Source organism: Engraulis encrasicolus, chromosome 1, assembly GCF_034702125.1.
Source record: "Engraulis encrasicolus isolate BLACKSEA-1 chromosome 1, IST_EnEncr_1.0, whole genome shotgun sequence".
Taxonomy (NCBI): domain Eukaryota; kingdom Metazoa; phylum Chordata; class Actinopteri; order Clupeiformes; family Engraulidae; genus Engraulis; species Engraulis encrasicolus.
Genome location: NC_085857.1, coordinates 55,106,442 through 55,123,941, shown reverse-complemented (window position 1 = coordinate 55,123,941; position 17,500 = coordinate 55,106,442). Strand labels below are relative to the sequence as shown.

The 17,500-nt window shown below is 45.4% G+C and overlaps 1 protein-coding gene, 1 long non-coding RNA gene and 5 other non-coding genes across 7 annotated transcripts in view; 1 reads left to right on the top strand and 6 right to left on the bottom strand.

The window, feature by feature from the left end:
• The window catches only part of LOC134458436 (microtubule-associated serine/threonine-protein kinase 1-like), a 65,362-nt gene that overhangs the window by 37,418 nt on the left and 10,444 nt on the right, over positions 1-17,500 (bottom strand). Inside the window, exons 4-7 of the mRNA XM_063210754.1 lie at positions 13,736-13,945; positions 13,366-13,467; positions 9,257-9,392; positions 8,980-9,062 (exon numbers count right to left, since the gene is read on the bottom strand). Of these exons, the coding sequence (XP_063066824.1) occupies positions 8,980-9,062; positions 9,257-9,392; positions 13,366-13,467; positions 13,736-13,945 (531 nt within the window). The remainder of the gene's footprint in view (positions 1-8,979; positions 9,063-9,256; positions 9,393-13,365; positions 13,468-13,735; positions 13,946-17,500) is intronic.
• Positions 266-4,553, top strand: LOC134454631 (uncharacterized). The gene is made up of 3 exons (XR_010035876.1): positions 266-698; positions 1,673-1,771; positions 4,285-4,553. It is a non-coding gene; the product is annotated as an uncharacterized LOC134454631 (long non-coding RNA).
• Positions 10,092-10,184, bottom strand: trnai-uau (transfer RNA isoleucine (anticodon UAU)). The gene is given in 2 exon segments: positions 10,092-10,127; positions 10,147-10,184. It is a non-coding gene; the product is annotated as a tRNA-Ile (tRNA).
• trnai-uau (transfer RNA isoleucine (anticodon UAU)) lies at positions 11,675-11,767 on the bottom strand. Its single transcript is given in 2 exon segments — positions 11,675-11,710; positions 11,730-11,767. It is a non-coding gene; the product is annotated as a tRNA-Ile (tRNA).
• On the bottom strand, positions 14,284-14,376 carry trnai-uau (transfer RNA isoleucine (anticodon UAU)). Its single transcript is given in 2 exon segments — positions 14,284-14,319; positions 14,339-14,376. It is a non-coding gene; the product is annotated as a tRNA-Ile (tRNA).
• Positions 15,609-15,701, bottom strand: trnai-uau (transfer RNA isoleucine (anticodon UAU)). Its single transcript is given in 2 exon segments — positions 15,609-15,644; positions 15,664-15,701. It is a non-coding gene; the product is annotated as a tRNA-Ile (tRNA).
• Positions 16,461-16,553, bottom strand: trnai-uau (transfer RNA isoleucine (anticodon UAU)). Its single transcript is given in 2 exon segments — positions 16,461-16,496; positions 16,516-16,553. It is a non-coding gene; the product is annotated as a tRNA-Ile (tRNA).

The following is a 17,500-nucleotide window of genomic DNA, read 5'->3' as shown; positions in this document are numbered from 1 at the left end:
TTTTTTGTCTCTACCTGTCTGGCAAAAATGAGCGCTGAGAAAGACGAGGCTTATATGCATTTCAAAGCATCCACGCACGGGTCGTCATCTCTTATGATGTCCAATAAGTTTGTAAAGTTCCCATTCCACAAACGTTTTCTGGCGAGTTTCTGCACAGTGTGATTCAGGTTATGCATGCAAAACGCCGCTAGACTGGACACTTGAAATTGCTACACCGATAAATAACACACTGTTGCATAGCCTGCTGTACAGTAGTAGTACGGAAGCCGAGAGCGGCCTCGTATCATCTTTTTTAATTCACTTCGTTATCCCGAGATAACGGTATAATTAATTGGAGATCTCGATAAAACAATAATGTCGTGTCACAGGCGGAACTGCATTCACTTCCGTTGTTTCCGAGGGGAACAATATTACAGCGACACCTGAGGTGCAAGTAAACAACAGCTCTTTGGTAAACGCTGGCATGCCAATTCAGTTTGTTAATCAATGTAAAGCAAAGCCATGAGAGCCACTTTAGTAATTAACCACTCTAGCGGTAGGCAGGCGTGCGATTTAAACGCATCAGCTATCCGGAGAGGAACATAGCCGAGAGGGAACAGTGAAGAACTGGAGGAGTTGTAAACTGTGAAATCGCTGTGGAGGACCCCATCACGGACGGGAAACGGTGGACGGAGCCCCCCTTCTGCCCTTTGGGTAAGGTAAGTGTCACTTTGTGCGATATACCCCCTTGTCACTGCCTGCCTAATGCTCTGTTGGCCCTTGCTCGCTACACCGCCACCGTATGCTTAACATTGTGCTTGCAATTGCCTCCTTGCCTTCGCTTGCCCCTGGTAACCCATCGTTGTGTTGCTGTCGCTACCCCCGATACCTGCCAGCATTATAATAATGTTGCTGGCCCATGGCCACCTGAACTGCTGTGCTCGCCCTGTTAACTCCTTTCTGTGTGTGCTGCTATCAAGTCAAGTCAACTGTAGGCTTACTTTATTGTCAAAAATCTATGTAACAGTGTTGGCACAGAACCAGTTTGAAATTGCGTTTGACCAGTCTCCAATGTGCAGTCTCCAATGTGCAATACACACACACACACACACACACACACACACACACACACACACACACACACACACACACACACACACACACACACACACACACACACACACACACACACACACACACACACACACTAACCTACTCATACATGAATGTACTAAGCTTATTCTTTCTCTGACACATTCATTCACAGCATGTGCAGTACACAGACAATACACACTCACACATGTGCAATTTTCAAACTCTGTCATACTGATATAGACATGTAGGCTACAATACAATATACGCACACACACACCCAATCGCTTCCCCCAACCCCTGCTTGCATTAATGCTGCTACTCCCCTAGCCACCTGAGCTGCTAAAACTCTGAAGCGCTTGCCCACTGCATGTGCTACTGTTACTATTCCCGAGCCTTGCCTGTATGACTGTTGCTATAGTTCCCCAACATGGCTGTAAATTGTGTCCCCTTATTGCAAGAGCTGCTGCTATCCCCCGGGCCCCTCCCTTTGCATGGGCTACTAACCTAGTCACCTGAACTACTGCAACCGTGCTGTGCTTACCCCTCTTGCCCCACTGGCGTAACTACCTTGCTAACCTCCCCATCTCTTTTTCTCTAGCCCCAGCCCACAGGAAACCAGGCGGCTCCGACCTACTGTACCCCACCCACTCCTGCCGGAACGCCACCACATCTCCCCAACGTTGGTCTGTCTTCACGTGTGAGTCTGTAGTGTTATTATGCTCCCTCTCCCCACCTTGGCCTATCAGCTGTGCTGCTTGAGCTAAATCAGGGGTGGGGAACCTTTTTCATTCGAGGGGCCACTTCAAATTCCTCCAAGGGCTGTAGAAGTTCTTAGAGGGCTGTACTATGAACACAAACCAGCATATTCCCCTGTACTTCATGTCTATATTGAAGGCAGCAAACTTTAAAAGAGACCACACCTTCTCTAGGCCCCCTTAATATAACATGATTGTATTGCCAATGCAGTTTTACAATGTCATATTTCATGTGAAGGATGCATAACATTAAAATTATATCGGGGGCCGGATAAAACGCTTCAAGGGCTGCAAACGGTCCTCAACACATAGGTTACCCACCCCTGACCTTAAGTGTGCCATGTTTATACATGGGTGGTTGACGTTTAAGGGCGTAACGCAAAAAAAAAAAAAACTAATTCCTGAAAAAAATGATGGATAAAAATTGGAAAGAAATAGAAAAAAAATAAAGCACTCAGTGGTCTGTGGAATTTCACCTTAATTTTGCCATTTTTGGGAAAATGTGTCCTGCATCACTTTCACTTCACTCCCACATCAAAAAAGTCACCAAATCGGCATTCTATCATCTCCGAAACATCTCCAGACTCCGGCCTTCACTCTCTAAGACAGTTACGGAGACGCTCACTCACTCCTTCATCTCCTCCCGTCTGGACTATTGCAATGCCATCCTGCTTGGTCTACCCAACAAGGCCCTAGACAGACTGCAATATGTCCAGAACTCTGCTGCCAGGATCATAACAGGCACTAGACCCTGGCAGCACATCACCCCCATACTCAAGCAGCTTCACTGGCTCCCCATCAAGTCACGGATTACCTACAAAGTCCTCCTCCTAACCTTCAAGTCCCTCCATGGTCTGGCACCCCACTACCTCAGTGACCTCCTTCACCCCTATGACCCCTCAAGATCCCTGCGGTCCTCTTCCAAGGGCCAGCTGATCGTCCCTCGTGCCAGGCTCAAGGCCACCAGTGACAGAGCCTTCCATGTTGCTGCTCCCATTCTTTGGAACAATCTGCCCGACCACATCCAAAATGCCCCTTCACTGGCCATGTTTAAGCAACACCTTAAGACACATCTCTTCCTGGAGGCTTATGGCTGCTAGTTCCACAAGCACTTTCACGCATTCACACACATGCTCACACACTGACGCGCACACACACTCACACTCTCCAACACAACACTCTGTGAAGCGTCCTTGGGTGTTTTGAAAGGCGCTATATAAAACGAAAGTATTATTATTATTATTATTATTATTATCAACACATAGCATAGGCATGTCACACCGCAGGAAAATGGAGTCACACCACAGGGAATTCACTGCATTATGGCCATTTTAATCCTTTTGTATACATGACTGACATCTGAGCTCATGCTAACTTGATAATGATATTGTGTTTAATCTTAATATGTGTTTTCATTAATAAAAAAACTTTTTTTCCTCCTATAAGAACAGTCACACCACAGGACACCATAAAATGAACCTAAGCATTGTGTGACAGAAAGATTGCAATATGAAGACATATTAAGAGGTTAAGAGTCACCTTAACCTTCCACAGCACTTTCCAATAACTGAGGTACTGACTGGTTAGGAGCCAGTCTTTAAGACCCTTGTAGTTGGCCTTGCAGCTGTCCATTCACAAACATTGACATACATGTCACCCCACAGGACGCAATTTGTGTTACGAAATTGAACTTGTAGTTAATATTACTGTACAGTTTTTTCCACATTCACATATCTTAATCTAAAGTTAAGATTTATGCAATCATGCCAAATGCTTCATACATTATTCAAAATGTTGTTGGTTAATTTATATATATATTATGATATATTGTTTCCTTAATGTTACAGTCACACCGCAGGAAATTTGACATATAAACCTTTACATAAATCTTAACAAAAATGTTTCTTCTCATCTAAGACTAATATGAAACATAATGTACCACATCTTCTTTCATTGACATTTGTTTTTTAAAGGAAAATAACAGTTTTGTAGGTTTTTAACCAATGTTACGAAAAAACAAGGCGTCACGTCTCCCACCCACATGCGGGTAGCTGACCAGGAGACCCCACCACTACTTGGACAGTGACTGGAGCCGACCTGATCCATGCTGCTGTTGCTGCCCCAATCTCTTCCAGTGCAATTGTTGCTATCCCCCAAGTGCCAATCCCTGCCCCTATGCATGCTGTTAACCCTTTAACCACCTGAACTGCTGCAACAGTGCTGTGCTTGTCTCTGTTGCTCCATCAATGCATATTCTTTCACTACCCCTGAGCCCTACCTGTATGCATGCTGGAACTAGGAACGGCAACCTGCCCTGGCCCGTTGTACCTGCCCTACTCTGCTGCTGCCCAGGCTTTGTCCCTCTCCTGGCGTGGGTTTGTCATCATGCGTAAGTTTGTAATGACACTTGTGCCTAACCTGATTACAGTGTTGTGTTCTGTATGCCTCCTCTCAGGTCACATTTGATGTAGCTGCACAGCCCGCTGGTACCGGACGGGACCTAACAGATCGGACTATTGCTGCTTTCCCCTCCCCCAAAGACGGGGACCTCATCGGGCTCCCATCCACCCCCTGACCTGTGGACTAGTGCTGTTCTCTCCTGCCCCTTCCAACCAGCTCGCCCAAGTTGATTGACCTACAGTGTGCTGTGTATACCGGTAGTTATTCACCCTACTTACATGGATTGCTGTGTTCTCATTGTGTGGTCTCATTTTAAATTAAAAAAAATTCAACCCTTTAATTCTGTAGTCCCGTGTGTCTTATTGGAAGTGTGTCCCAACTCCTCAAGGTTGCTAGGGTAAATTCCAAGTAGGCATTTTTGCCTGGTGACACAGCAGTGCTTTCCAATATGCGACCTTGCGTCCTCCACTTGGGCTTGTGGCCTCACGTTTTGATGATGCCCCGCCTCTGTGGAGAAAACGATTACGTTTTCCCCGCTGTCAGCCTAGCCAAAACAATTTTTGGCGGACTATTCTTCATTTACCATCCTGTTTGAAAATGAGAAAATGACTTTACAATTGAGTTTTGCGAGATATTGAAATATAATGCTGTTGTTTTTGATGTCATTACAATGTATTACTTCCTGGTACGAGGCCACAAGCACAAGTGGAGGACACAAGGTCACATATTGGAACGCACCCATAGACCCTAGAATATCAACATTTGCCAGTATATGCCACTTTAGTACTGAGAATAACCACTGAAGTATGCAAACATGAGGCACTAGAGATGTCAGAGTAACGAGGTGGAAGTAGTAGGCTACTACAATACAGTGTCTGAACTTTTGGAGTTGTGTTTACACCCATTTCCACTTTCATATGATGAAATAACTACTTGATAAGGACAGTTAAAAGGCAAATCTGAGTAAGTTAACATGGAGGCAGTGGTTAACTGTTTGAGATCCCTTTGCCTTGATGGCAATTGTGCATCAGGGCTGTTTTATTACTTCTTAACTTTTCCTTTCAGTAGTAGAGTTTTTCTTTAATATTTAAAGACGCACTGTGTAACATTTCCAGTTCATTTCCAGAATTCATGCTGCCCATTCACAAATGACCTTTTTCACAAACAAGCCTGCTTATCACAAGCTCACATTGTCAGCCTTATTCATTATGATTGGGAAAGAGCACTTTTCATTCTTGAAAAGATGGATATGCTCCATGTCTGCCATTTTGAATTTCCAGACATTTTCGCTGCAAAACTTATTTTTATATAGTGCTTGTTGTACTTCTTCTCCAGTCCTGTGCTCCAGTAGTACTACATTTAATATACGGTATACAATAATATGTACAATTATACATTTTCAGCCCTGACCCTGTGATTCAGTAGCACAAAATGCTGTGTGACTGTATGATGGTAGCCTAGAGCAAGTAAGGCAGTGTAGTGATTAAGGCAAGAGTCTAGCATTGGGAACAATGAACCCAGATGATAACAGTAATATGTTTGATCAGTCATCCGCTTCTTCCAGGAGTGCCCTTATCAATGGCCTCAGGTCTTTGTAGAGTTTAATGGCTCCTTCAGCTCCAGGGCGGTGAGTCAAGTTGTGTTCCTCCATCACCATCAAGCACAAGTCATGTAGGTCAATGTCACATGAAATATCTGTTTTCCACTGGCAAATGTCTTCACCTAGGATTGTGCTTATTTTGTCCAGTTCAACTGGATGCAGATAATTCTGTGCATGATACAGCTCAGGTACGTTGTACATCATCACTGGCTTGCCATGGTAGACATCACGTCCATTCCTTCCCGGACGAATGCGATGGTTGTCCCACATTTGCACCACTGTGTCCAGCTCGTCCTGTAAGGCAGGCAATTAGTGAGAAGCATTGTTTACAACTATAATTAACGGCTTTAACCCTTGTAAGGTGTTTGTGTTTTTGTTGAAGGTGTTGGTCATTTTGACCCGGGCCTATGGAAAATAATGTTAGGGGGGGCATAGCTCGTATTCACCATGTTCCCTTCATCATGCTTGTGAATTTCTGTGTAAATATATTTTTGAGTGAGAGATTCAGAGAGCGAAAGATAAGGAAATGGTGAAGAAAGTGAGTCACTGTCCCGACTCTCAGACTGAGCCAACATTGATGCACAACCCAAAAATATTGGCACTCATTTTCCCACATAATTCACCCCCTGCCTCACTGTCTACTCAACATGTGATCACTATTATATCAGAGAGTTTAGACAATATTGCTCTATAACCCCCCCAAATGATACTGGTCAAAATGACCCAGCGACACCTCCAGTGTAACAGAAATATGTAATGGGGTTAGCAAGGGGGGTCTCTCGTTTTGCTTTCAGATTCGAAGTCAGTGAATGTCAATGTGAAACAATAATAACAATAATAACTGATATTTTTTTCTCAAGCAAAATGGGTCACCCAAACACCTTGCAAGGGTTGCAAATTGGTAGCCAGACTGTGCCCTCCTAGTGACGCAACACCCTCAAGAGATTTGAATGTCGATGATAATCAGGCTAGCAAATTGGGCTAGTTGCGCACAATGGCCAAACCGTTACGCACAATATTACGCACACATCCACCACTTTATTTCAACCGTTTTACTCTCAAAATAAATAGCATATTGCGTATTGATTCCTTACCTGTATAATCTTCAGGAAACAGAATTGCACAAGACTCTTGTCGACGAAATCACCGCTGAAATCACCCGTAGCTTGGAACTCTCTGAAGACGTCTCGCCAGTAGTCCACGTTCTGTCTCCTGTACATCCCCCACCAACATTCGATTCTCTGGTTTGCCGTGCTCCTTCCTTGTATAACACAAGGGGGCCCAGGGGCCTCTCCAGTGTCATCTTCCCTGAAAAAAGTCTGTAGTCTGTTGGCATGGACATTTTCTGTTCCATGATCTCAGGATTTTGGCGCAGCCTCCGAGTTTAGAGACAGTTTGCGTAAAATAGGCTGCGATTACGCACGGGTTGCTGTTGGTAGAGTTTGCTTCCATCCAAATTATATACCTCGAAAATCCATCGATGCACCCGTTCACCCCAATGCCAAAGGGGGTGAGCTTGTCATATGAATCCATGTGCCATACGTAATTAGGCCCCGGAACACTGTATGATCTTCGCCGCAGTCTCCTGCCTTTCCGACGCTGCACGGCCACGGGATCAAGGGTGGTCTGGATCTCCGCAACGACATCCCGACTGGCACGGAATCCAGCTAAAAGGCACCTTGCGTGCATCATACGGTAGCCATGAAGCCGTCCTGGTCCGTTCATAAGACTCGAGATGAACTCTACGACCTCAGCTGGATCGCTATATCTCCGTCGGTACAGACGAAGCCGGGCCAGTCTTCTGCGGAGGTGCCGCGGACTAATTTTGAAACTATTCCTTATTAAAAGACTTAATGCAATCTCTGCCTGTGTCATCCCCTGATCAAAATATTGCCTTATTAGGTTATCCATTATTCCAGACATTGTAAAGACAAGCGTTTCAACTATGAGAGCCCCGATGTCATCAAAAGCTCTTCCCGTGGTGCCTATGAATGACCCATTTGTCAGCTGTTTGCTGATCATAAAAAAATGATTCGTTTTCCCGAGATCACGGAATAATTGTTGTGTTTTCTCGAGATCACGGAATAATTGTTGTGTTTTCTCGAGATCACGGAATAATTGTTGCGTTTTCTCGAGGTCTCGAATTAATTATATCGTTATCTCGGGATAACAAGGTGAATTAAAAGTGTACTACAAGATGGGCCGCCCTCGTCTTCCGTAGTAGTAGCCTAGTCTACAACATGATTTTTTTTGACACAGTTTAAAAAAGCCACGCTAAGAACTGGTTGGAATTGGGAAAGTCGCGCTGGGCTTGCTGGCACAGGAGAGATGAGAAGGGCGAGGGGGAGTGGGAGGGACTCGTGGGGAGACGCAGCCTGGAGCAGTTTAAACACAAGGTAGCCTCCTGAGGAATGCCAAGCTTCGCCGAAACATCTCGTTGGCTCGTTTTTGGTAATTTTTCATACGTCTCGAAGAGCCTATGTTTTTCATTCCCAGAATATGAGAGCCATGATTCACGTGCTTGCTGCCCGGTGTCAACTCGTTAGGCTACGTTGGCTAGCGAGACAGAAGCATGTGTGCACAGCCTCATCACCAGAGAGCTTCTATGTAATGTAAACAGGTTGCGTCCCCACTCACTAGTCGAGCCATGCCTGCAGTTCACTGGGGTGCTGTCGGGAGAGCGCAGCCCATTCACTGTATGGAGTTTGCACTCCTCGGTTGGCGCCCCTAGAGTAGGCTACAGTAGGCTACCACCCGGAAAAGTGGCGAGTGGAGTCTCGCGCAGTAAACCTCTCTGGCATAGGGCAGAAGCAGACGTCGAGAAAGGAATCGCGGGAGTAAAAAAATAAATAGGCCTACGTGTAGCTACACGGAGCTTTTCAATAATTTTTGCACATGTTTACATTCATAAAATGACAAAAATTAACATTATAAGCGGATTTTTGATCACTGTAAACGAATTATTTAAACAGCATTTGTATAGAAATGATTCTGTCCCAAGCTTTTTGATCTATATAAGCGGTTGATTACTATATCCGTGACCACTATAAGCGGATTCCACTGTACTATAAGAACATTTCAATAATGTTGGGTGAGAGCATCATACAGTATTGGATTTAAAAGTTGGTGTCTCTTGGTGGACCCTAGGACCCTGCGGCTCACCTCAGCAGAGTCGTCCGCTTCGGGCGTGTGTGGACCCTCACTGTCACCACCAGTCTCCAAAGCCACCATGTCTACACACACACACACACACACACACACACACACACACACACACACACACACACACACACACATATACACACACTCAATTTTATTATGTGCTTCCAAAAATACCACAAATAGTCCGTACATATTCCCATTTCACTCTCTCTCTCTCTCTCTCTCTCTCTCTCTCTCTCTCTCTCTCTGTCTCTCTCTCCCCTACCCTGTAGTGGGTCTCTGTTTAGTCCTAGTTGCCGTATGATGTATTGGGGGATATCCGTCTTGATTAGTTCCGCTTCCTGTTTGGCCACGCCCTCCGCGGCCTCCAACAGCTGATAGAACTCTTCTGGGTTGAACTCCTAAGGAAGGGGGACAGAATTCAGCGTGACACTAAGGGAGAGGGGACACAATTTAGCGTGACGCCAGGGGCAGGGGGACACAATTCAGCATGACACCAGGGGCAGGGGGACAGAATTCAGAGTGACACCAGGGGCAGGGGGACAGAATTCAGAGTGACGCCAGGGGCAGGGGCACACAATTCAGAGTGACACCAAGGGGTAAGGGGACACAATTCAGCGTGACACCAATGGGGAAGGGGGACACAATTCAGCGTGACACGAAGGGTAGGGGGACACAGGCTAGTGTGACACCAGGGGTCTGGGACACAATTTAGCACAATTTAGACACCTGCATTCGAACTCCTGAGTAGAGGAGGGGGGTAAGCATGACACCACAGTTCAACTTTTGAGCAGGCTAGAGGACACAATTGATTGTGACACCATGGCAGGGGGCAAAATTTAGTGTGACATTCAATTTAACCCTTCTTTTCGTGATTGAGAGAGAGGGGGACACCATTTATGCAATATGAGAATCACAGGACAATTACTGAACATGGAAATCAAGAGAAATGGAGAAAAAGGCCCAATGTGCAAGAAACAACCAAGAGGCAAGGTCACACGAGGAATGTGAATGCAGAGGCAATCCTAAGCCAACTTGCGATGCACTGCACTAACTCTGACGTATTCTTCCATACTATGACGTAACATCTAAAGGTGACCTGCTCCAGGTGAGGCTCGAACTCACAACCTCGGCATTGCTCAGCCTGTACTGCCTTATAAGTACCGCGTGCTAACCGATTGCGCCACTGGAGCCTGCTGAGGCAGCCTGCACAACATAGCTATAACCTCACAAATATAACTTGTACATATCTGAAAGCCAAAGTGAAAGCCCACATGGGAAACTTCATCTCCCCTTGTAGTAGGGTTGGAAAGGGGGGTCCACGCGCACCCCCCGGCTTTTTTTACGCCACCTGATTTTTTTGTATCTTTAGAGTGTCTACTTCCAGAATCTGCCAGGTGCCAAGCTGAAATAATGTCCCATGGCCTTCATTTTTAACCATTTAATGCACCTGACTGGAACCCAACAGACTGAAACAATGATACAGAATAGGTCATAACTTTTGAAGTAAACCACATACAGAGACAAATTAACACATTTACCCTCACAATATTAACCTGAGGAATGCTATTAAGTTGTTGTCTTTGACATTTCACAACATTTGAACAGCATTTTTGGTCATAATTAGCAATAAAATGGCCTAAAATATGTAGACTCAAGTATCTCTTCATTCTTTTGAGTTTTATTGTCTTTTTGTCCACCACCTGCTATCCCTTTATCATTTGCAGTGTAAATGTGACCATTATATCGGGTTTTAGGCTGAAATAATGACCCACAGTCTCCATTTTTAACCTTTTAATGCGCCTGACTGGAAACCGGCATATTGAAACAATGATACAGAATGGGTCATAACTTTGGATGTAAGCATCATACAGAGAGATTAACACATTTCCCCATACAATCTTGACCCAATGAATGATATTAAGTTCTTGTCTTTGACATTTGACAACATTTGAACTGCATTTTTGGTCATAATTGGCAATGAAATGACCATTCAAGTAGGCCTATCTTTTCATTCTTTTGGGTTATATTTATTTTTCAACACCTGCTCTTCATTCATAATTTACAGTAAAAAGTGTATTAAGAGTATTAAGCTGGAATAATGACCCACAGGGTTCATGTGTAACCCTTCAATGGACCTGAATGGAACCAACAGATTGCAACAATGATACAATTCATTGGGCAGTCATGGGTAATTTGGGCAGTCATGGGTAAGCAGTTAGAGCGTCAGACTTGTTTCCCAAAGGTTGCCGGTTCGACTCCCGACCCGCCAGGTTGGTGGGGTTAATCAACCAGTGCTCTCCCCCATCCTCCTCCATGACTGAGGTACCCTGAGCATGGACCCGTCCCGCCGCACTGATCCCCATGGATGGGAGAGGGCACTGGCTAATTACTCCCCCAACTATTGGATTGGCATTTTTTTGGGGCCTGACACCCTAACCACATATCCATGACTGCTCTTTATCTCTATCTTGATTGACATCTAACTGTGACCTGCTGCAGGTGAGGCTTGAACTCACAACCTCTGCAATACTCTCTACTGCTGAGCTGTTGCTGCCTTATAAGAACCACACATTAACCAATTGCACCACTGGAGCTCTCTATGACTTGAGTGCCTTTGTGAGCTGTGATCTAAACTAGCATGACCCCAATGACTTATTTTTCCTAACATCTAAAGATGGCCTGCTCCAGGTGAGGCTCGAACTCACAACCTCGGCATTGCTCAGCCTGTACTGCCTTATAAGTACCGCGCGCTAACCGATTGCGCCACTGGAGCCCGACAGAGTGCAACTGTGGACCACACTGTCTGTTACGTGACGACAAGGCCTATATGAAGGAGTGAATGGGTTGAGGTACAGGATGTGGCCCATCTCTGATGTTGATGAGAAAATCACCTTCTAGCCATCATCAGATGTACAGTGGTCAAGTTGTACAATTAATGCAGGGAGGGTGGTGGGAGATGGATTCTGATTATTGGGGGTTTGGGGGTTGCTCCCCCGAGAAATCTTTGAAAATGTAGTTGTGACAAGAGCAATTTTAACAGAATATGTGAGGAAGGGATGCCTGTTTTAAAGGGGGATTATTTTTGACCTTTTTCATTGTAGGCCATCCCCCTAAAGCTTGAGCCCTGGATGTACTTAACATTACGCTCAGAAGAGATCCAACATATACATCCCAGAAAACCAGCATCCACACATCTAACAGTGACACCGTCATTTTCTAATCTCTGTCTCTATATTTTTCTCTCGATGTCTTTCCATATCTTTGTGTATTTCTCTCTCTCTCTCCGTCTCTCTCTCTCTGATTCTGTGTGTCATTGTTTCTTGTGCCCGACCCTAAAGATCGCACCAGATGGTTACCACAGCAACAGAACAAGGCTTAAGCGGAGGTGTTTGATTGTGTGTGTGTGTGTGTGTGTGTGTGTGTGTGTGTGTGTGTGTGTGTGTGTGTGTGTGTGTGTGTGTGTGTGTGTGTGTGTGTGTGTGTGTGTGCGCGCGTGTGGGAATGTGAATGTGTGAATGTGTGTATTTAAAAGAAGAAAAAAATCACTTGTTTGCCATTGTGTGCAGTCGTATCTTCCTGATCAGAAGTGTGTGTGTGTGTGTGTGTGTGTGTGTGTGTGTGTGTGTGTGTGTGTGTGTGTGTGTGTGTGTGTGTGTGTGTGTGTGTGTGTGTGTGTGTCTGTGTCTGTGTGTGTGTGTGTGTGTGTGTGTGTGTGTGTGTGTGTGTGTGTGTGTTTGTGTGTCTCTGCGTGCATGCAGGGCCACTGACAGCTTAAGATGGGCCCGGTGTTCTGTCGAGATGAGCTACCAGTAGCCTAACTCGACAGTGGTGTTTATCGATTTACACTGCCTCGTCAAAATTACCTACCTTGATTTTCACTCCGTGGAGATGTTTCAATATCTTGCCGATATATGGATTGTTTTTATTTTCTATTTTAAAACAAGTGCTGCGCCTCGTCCGTGCCTATTGACTTTTTCAGAGAAGTTTCTAATAATAGTCTACTCAATATGAACTAGAACAGCAATGAACATCACAGCTGCTTTGCGTAATTTTTCACAATCAGGAAATATTTAAATCCAAGCTGAAAGCTTCTGTTCCCAGGACATGACAAGAGTCATACTCTACCTATGTGATCGCTTCTACTTTGCAAGTAGGGAGGCCTACATTTCATTACATGGGGTACAGATCTTTCGGGGCTTGTGGCATGCATGTATAGGTTAATTACAGAAGTTTGATAGATGATGTGTGATGATTGATGATGTGTGTGTGTGTGTGTGTGTGTGTGTGTGTGTGTGTGTGTGTGTGTGTGTGTGTGTGTGTGTGTGTGTGTGTGTGTGTGTGTGTGTGTGTGTGTGTGTGTGTGTGTCTCACCAGGCATTCCAGTAGTCTAGCGGGTCTGGAGATGATGATGAGGAGTTTCTTGACCAGCTCAGTGATGAAGGTCAGCTCAGAACTCTCCGAACGCTCATACGCCTGCAAACACACACACGCGCACACACACACACACACACACACACACAGACACACACACACACACACACACACACACACACACACACACACACACACACACACACACACACACACACACACACACACAGGTCAGTTAAAAAAATCCCTCACACACACACACACACACACACACACGCACACGCACACGCACACGCACACGCACACGCACACGCACACGCACACACACGTGCACACACACACACACACACACTCTCCCTCCTCCTCTTACGTCGTGCAGCAGTCTATCAAGGTTCTGCTGAAGTTCACAGAAGTAGAGCGTGGTGATGAGGCCCTGCTGAGATTTGCTCAGGCAGTCCCTGGACAGCTCTGCGATCTGGTGGTGGATGAAGCTGAGGACCCCGTCGGCCAGCGGCGGCAGGCTGTCCGGGGAGAACGCCTGCAGGAAGTCGGCCAGGCGCTCCTCCATCTGAGCCGTGGCCTATGGGGGTAAGCACAAATACGTATAAGCATAGCACACACACACACACACACACACACACACACACACACACACACGTATACATGCAAACGCAAACACGTTAAAAATGCTACTCCATCTGAGTAGTGGCCTTGGGATAAACACACACACAACAGCATAGCACACACACACACACCTTTCCTTCAGAGCTGTGACCTGGGAGCACACTCACACACACACACACATTACAAACACTCTTCCATTGAGGCCAATGAACTCATGGGAACAGATGCTCACTCAAACTTTCATATACATATTTAGGTTGACCTTATTTTCCACAATGACATCTAAAGGTGACCTGCTCCAGGTGAGGCTCGAACTCACAACCTCGGCATTGCTCAGCCTGTACTGCCTTATAAGTACCGCGCGCTAACCGATTGCGCCACTGGAGCCTACTGTTGTGCACGATAATGACATGACATCAGCATGGAGCTTACTATGTCCACTTGCATCATCAGACATCACTTTGGAGGTGTCAACCTTCACACACACACACACATACGGTATTGGAATTTTCATACACAAGGTCTGATTATAAACTGTGCTCATGTACACATATTATGAACTGTGCTTATGTGTTATGTACCGTTTATGTGGAAATGATTGGAACCAGCCTGCGTGGGAGCTATTGGGTCGCCATCTTCATGACAACAGGGTAAGTTGCTTTATGACACACTTTTTCTTTTACTTCAGACATGGAAAAGTTTTTACCTTCATCTTTTACCTAACATGTTTCGATGGAATAGCTTCCATCTTCATCAGAGTGTCACATGGATGTTGATGTGTGGCGTGCTTTAAAATCAGCTGATGTTGTTGAGGAGGTGTGATCTCAATAATGACAGGTTGGTCACACCTCCTGCTGTTAGAGTTTAAAGCACGTCACACGTCAACATCCTCTGATGATCAAAACATGTCCGGTAAAATATTTAAAAACTTTTACATGTCTGAAGTAAAAGAAAAACTTAAGTGTTACTAAAACAGTTGGACATGATGAACGTTATACAGCTTGATGACATATATCATATTAACCCTTCTACAAAATAACACGGTATGTGTGGGTTAGCGTTGCGTTAGATTCGCCCGCTGACAGCTGGTAGCTGGTGACAGAATGTAGAGAACGGTCCATTGTGAAAATGTGGCATTTGATTGCCGTTAGCTGCCCTAGCGACCTCAGAACCAACAAAGCCCTGCTTACTTCCTGACCTGCCAGCGATATCATCCACCATTGACTCCACACCGTGCACTTTTCTTTGTGGGCTTTAGAAATGGATAGAATCTCACTCCCAAACCTCCAAACATGCTGGATATTTACAAATCTCATTAATTTCTATGGAGTTCAGTCACCATGACTGACTAAGCATTTCGTTGATTGGTCAGTTGAAAGGGCAGCCATGGCTCAGTGGATAGACTGCTGGCCTTTAGATCAGAGGGTTGCAGATTCAAATAACACCCATGCATGGCTGAAGTGCCCTTGAGCAAGGCACCACCTAACCCTACATTGCTCCAGGGCCTGTAACCAATACCCTGTACCTAAATAGCTGTAAATGGATAGGTAGGTAAAGTCCACACAGATAAACTGGTCCTCTTTTTATCACAATGTGCTACAGAACATCTTAAGGTGGCCTGCTCCAGGTGAGGCTCAAACTCACAACCTCGGCATCGCTTAGCCTGTACTGCCTCATAAGTACCGCACGCTAACCGATTGCGCCACTGGAGCCCATAAAACATGGTGGTGTGGTGACATCACACATCACACCACCGGAGCCCGAAAGAGCATCGTGTTGCGGCAGGGTTTCCCAAACTGTGGTGCGTGCACCCCTTAATAGAGCAATGGTGGATATGTGTGTTTTTTTATCCAACATTAGGCCAAATGAACGTCGGACAGATTTAATTTTTTTGATACATTTTAGGTCTATGCTGGAAGGATCCATCTGAAGCGTAATTTATAACTCCTGGACTTGTCATGCAAAAAGTTCCATTGTAATGATGGCAGAAAAAAAATCAGGTCGATTGGAAATGAGGAGTGCCCAAAATGTGCTGCTGTGCAACATTCGGTTAGGGGGTGCGCAAACCACATAGAAATGTAAAAGGGGGTGCGCAGGGGAAAAAGTTTGGGAACCGCTGTAGTTGCGCCATTGTGCCACTGGAGCCCAAGAAATCATGGTGTTTTGATATCACCGATTGCGCCACTGGAGCCTGTAGTACCAGCTTGTATTATCAGATTGCCAACAACAAATTCCTTCAAAACGTTGTCTGTCAATCTCTAAAGCCTCTATATAGGCTATAATCTGTCCTGCGACTCCACAACATGGCATAGACAGAGACGATAGATGAGGAGGAGACAGTTTGTAAAGAGTTTCTTCCAGAATCGGTATGACTTGATGCTCCAGAGTCTACGTTCTCAACCTATGGCAGCTATGCCCATTTAGCACCGGGAACATCTTGGTGTCATGGTACAGAACATCTAAAGGTGGCCTGCTCCAGGTGAGGCTCGAACTCACAACCTCGGCATTGCTCAGCCTGTACTGCCTTATAAGTACCGCGCGCTAACCGATTGCGCCACTGGAGCTTGCATCAACAATTATCACCAAAGACATCAAGCTCACAAACGTGGCCATTCTGAACACCCCTACGGGTGCTGGTATTTGTTGTGAATTTGCGAATTTCTACCAATGTCAGCGGACAAACTATTAATGGAAAATCTAGGAATAGCATTAGTGGGGGGTGAAGATCACACACAAAAAGGGAAATTATTTTGGGAACCACTGGCTTACACACTCCTCATGATGTGGGGGTCAAATATTAAGGTGTGAATCAGCGTAGGAGTTGTGGTACGCAGAGCTTCTGTGATGTGGGAAAGACGCCAAATTGCTCACCATTATGTCCAGAAAACCTCTACTACAGACGCTGCATGGCAGAACCGCACGTCCTGAGAACAGTGAGTGCGTTTATATGCAGTTCAGTATCCCAAATATGAGGCATATCCCGGTTATGATAATAGTCGGGATAAGGTGTTTATATGAGCACAGAGTGTTATATCTCGGTCTACATTCTTGGCCATTATAGAATTCTCTTCAAATGCATGTAGCCTGGATACCAGCAACAGCGTTCTATGGGAAGCCTCGCTATCCGGGATAAGGTGTTTACATGAGCCAGTATCCCGACTTCTGTCAGAATACTCCACTTAGCAAATCCCGATTTCTCAAAGTCCCGAATAAGAGCTTATCCGGGATACTGAAGTCGGGATATCTATGTTCAAACGCAAATTCGGGATACTTAATATCCCGATCATATTAGGGATACTGAACTGCATGTAAACGCACTCAATGACATTCCAACATCTGATGGAGACCTGATCCAGGTGAGGCTCCAACTCATTTATAGTAGGATATAGTGATACTCCTTCATCCGAACTTGCATGACCTCAATGACTTATTATTTATATGACATCTAAAGATGACCTGCTCCAGGTGAGGCTCGAACTCACAACCTCGGCATTGCTCAGCCTGTACTGCC